This window comes from Oryctolagus cuniculus, chromosome 6, assembly GCF_051225735.1.
Source record: "Oryctolagus cuniculus isolate XC-2025 breed Fujian yellow rabbit chromosome 6, ASM5122573v1, whole genome shotgun sequence".
NCBI classification, from domain to species: domain Eukaryota; kingdom Metazoa; phylum Chordata; class Mammalia; order Lagomorpha; family Leporidae; genus Oryctolagus; species Oryctolagus cuniculus.
The window spans coordinates 1636073-1637934 of record NC_142872.1 but is presented as its reverse complement, the minus strand read 5'-3'; the positions used below and the strand labels follow the sequence as shown (position 1 = coordinate 1637934).

The 1862-nt window shown below is 43.9% G+C and overlaps 1 protein-coding gene across 1 annotated transcript; it reads right to left on the bottom strand.

Annotated features, from left to right (window-relative positions):
- Positions 1 to 508: 508 nt before the first annotated feature.
- On the bottom strand, positions 509 to 1447 carry LOC149125904 (olfactory receptor 2H1-like). The gene has a single exon (XM_089335568.1). It carries the CDS (start codon positions 1445 to 1447, stop codon positions 509 to 511), a length of 939 nt encoding a protein of 312 aa, XP_089191694.1.
- Positions 1448 to 1862: the final 415 nt, after the last annotated feature.

Sequence of the window (1862 nt, the reverse complement as noted above, 5' to 3'; positions counted from 1 at the left end):
ATTGTTTAGCAAGGATATGTAAAATCATAGAAATAATGGATAAGTCATTTTTATATTAAACTCACAACTTTTTAAAAGATTTTTATTTGCTTATTTGAAATTCAGAGTTACAGAGAGATACTGAAAGACAGAGAAAGAGAGAGAGAGAGAGAGAGAGAGAGAGACAGAGAGAGAAATCTTCCATCTGCTGGTCCATTTCACAGATGACGGCCAGAGCTAGGAGCCAATAACATTACCCTGGTCTCCCATGTGGGTACTGGGGAACAACTACTTGGTCCATCTTCTTTTACTTTCCCTAGGGCATTAGCAGGGAGCTGGATCACAAGTGGAGCACCTAGGATATGAACTGGCACCCATATGGGATGCCAGCATCACAAGTGGTAGCTTAACCGACTAAGACACAACACTGGCTCAAAATTCACAACTTTTGCTGTTGATTCAAAGACTTAAAAGGAGAGTGGGTTCATGTCATGACTTACAGCATCCTTCCTGGTTCAACGATTTAATATCAGTATTTCTTTAAGCGGATCCCCTTTCTCAGCATCCTTTGAAGAGCATCCTTCACCTCTTTGTTCCTCAGGGTATAGATGAGAGGGTTCAGCATGGGTGTGACCACAGTGTAGAAGAAGGTGAAGAACTTGCCATATTTGGAAGAGAAGTTGGTCTTAGGGTCTGTGTACACCATTGCCACTGTCCCATAAAACATGAAGACCACAAGGAGGTGGGAGGAGCAGGTGGCAATGACTTTCTGCCTCCCCTCCTCTGACTTCATTTTCCCCACTGCTTGAGCTATACGGCCATAAGAAGTCAGGATCAACCCCACAGGCACCATGGTGAAGATGACAGCAGAGATGGTTAACTGCCACTCATTGATGGAGGTGTCACCACAGGCCAGGCGTATGAGCACAGGAATCTCACACAGAAAGTCATCCAGACGGTGATGGGGGCAGAAGGGCAGCTGGAGTGTAACAGGAGATAAGATAAGTGACTCTGTCAGACCTGACATCCAGGCCATGAGCGCCAACTTCCAACAGAGTGGACGGTGCACAATGGTAGTATAGCGCAGAGGCTGACACACAGCAACATAGCGGTCAAAGGCCATGGCCACCAGCAAGATGCACTCTGTAGCACCAACACAGAGGAACACACAGAGCTGCATGACACAGCCTGCATAGGTGATGCTCTTGTCTGGCCCCCACAGGTTTGACAGCATCTGGGGAACACAGGCTGTGGCCAAGCAGAGATCCAAGAAGGAAAGATTGCTAAGAAAGAAGTACATGGGGGTGTAGAGACGAGGGTCCATGCATGAGAGCAAGATGATGGTTGAGTTGCCCAGGATAGTCACGAGGTACAACATGATCACAATCCAGAAGAGAACCACCTCTACCTGGGGCCATTCAGAGAATCCAAGAAGGATGAAGCCCACCGGGAAGCTCTCATTGGTCATTTCTGTTGCATTTTCATTTGGTTTTGGATGGAATGTTAAGTAAAGTTTTATAGATGAATTTTGTAGACAGACTCTACTGCTGTTTATTTAGAAAAAAACAACAATATTACATTTCTAGGAGCCTTTAAATAGGATATATTGGTGCTTTCCTTTATATTAAATCAATAGAATACAGTCTCTTCCTCTCCACAAGGCTGCATTGTTTGCAACAAGTGGATGTTTTCAAGATATGACCACTTGCAATTCATCTCCAAGGTCTGAAATCCAGCATCCCCAATAGACACCACCACACATTCACTAAAAGCTACTTAAATCTTCCTCCACCACTTCCTTTCAGCTATGTATATAGAAGCTTTCTATACAATTTAGAATAGAATGTTGAACACAGTTATATTTTAAATATGTATTCTTCTAA

What these genes read in the sequence shown, in the direction of transcription:
- LOC149125904 (XM_089335568.1), bottom strand. Translation starts at nt 1,447, where the DNA reads ATGACCAATGAGAGCTTCCCGGTGGGCTTCATCCTTCTTGGATTCTCT.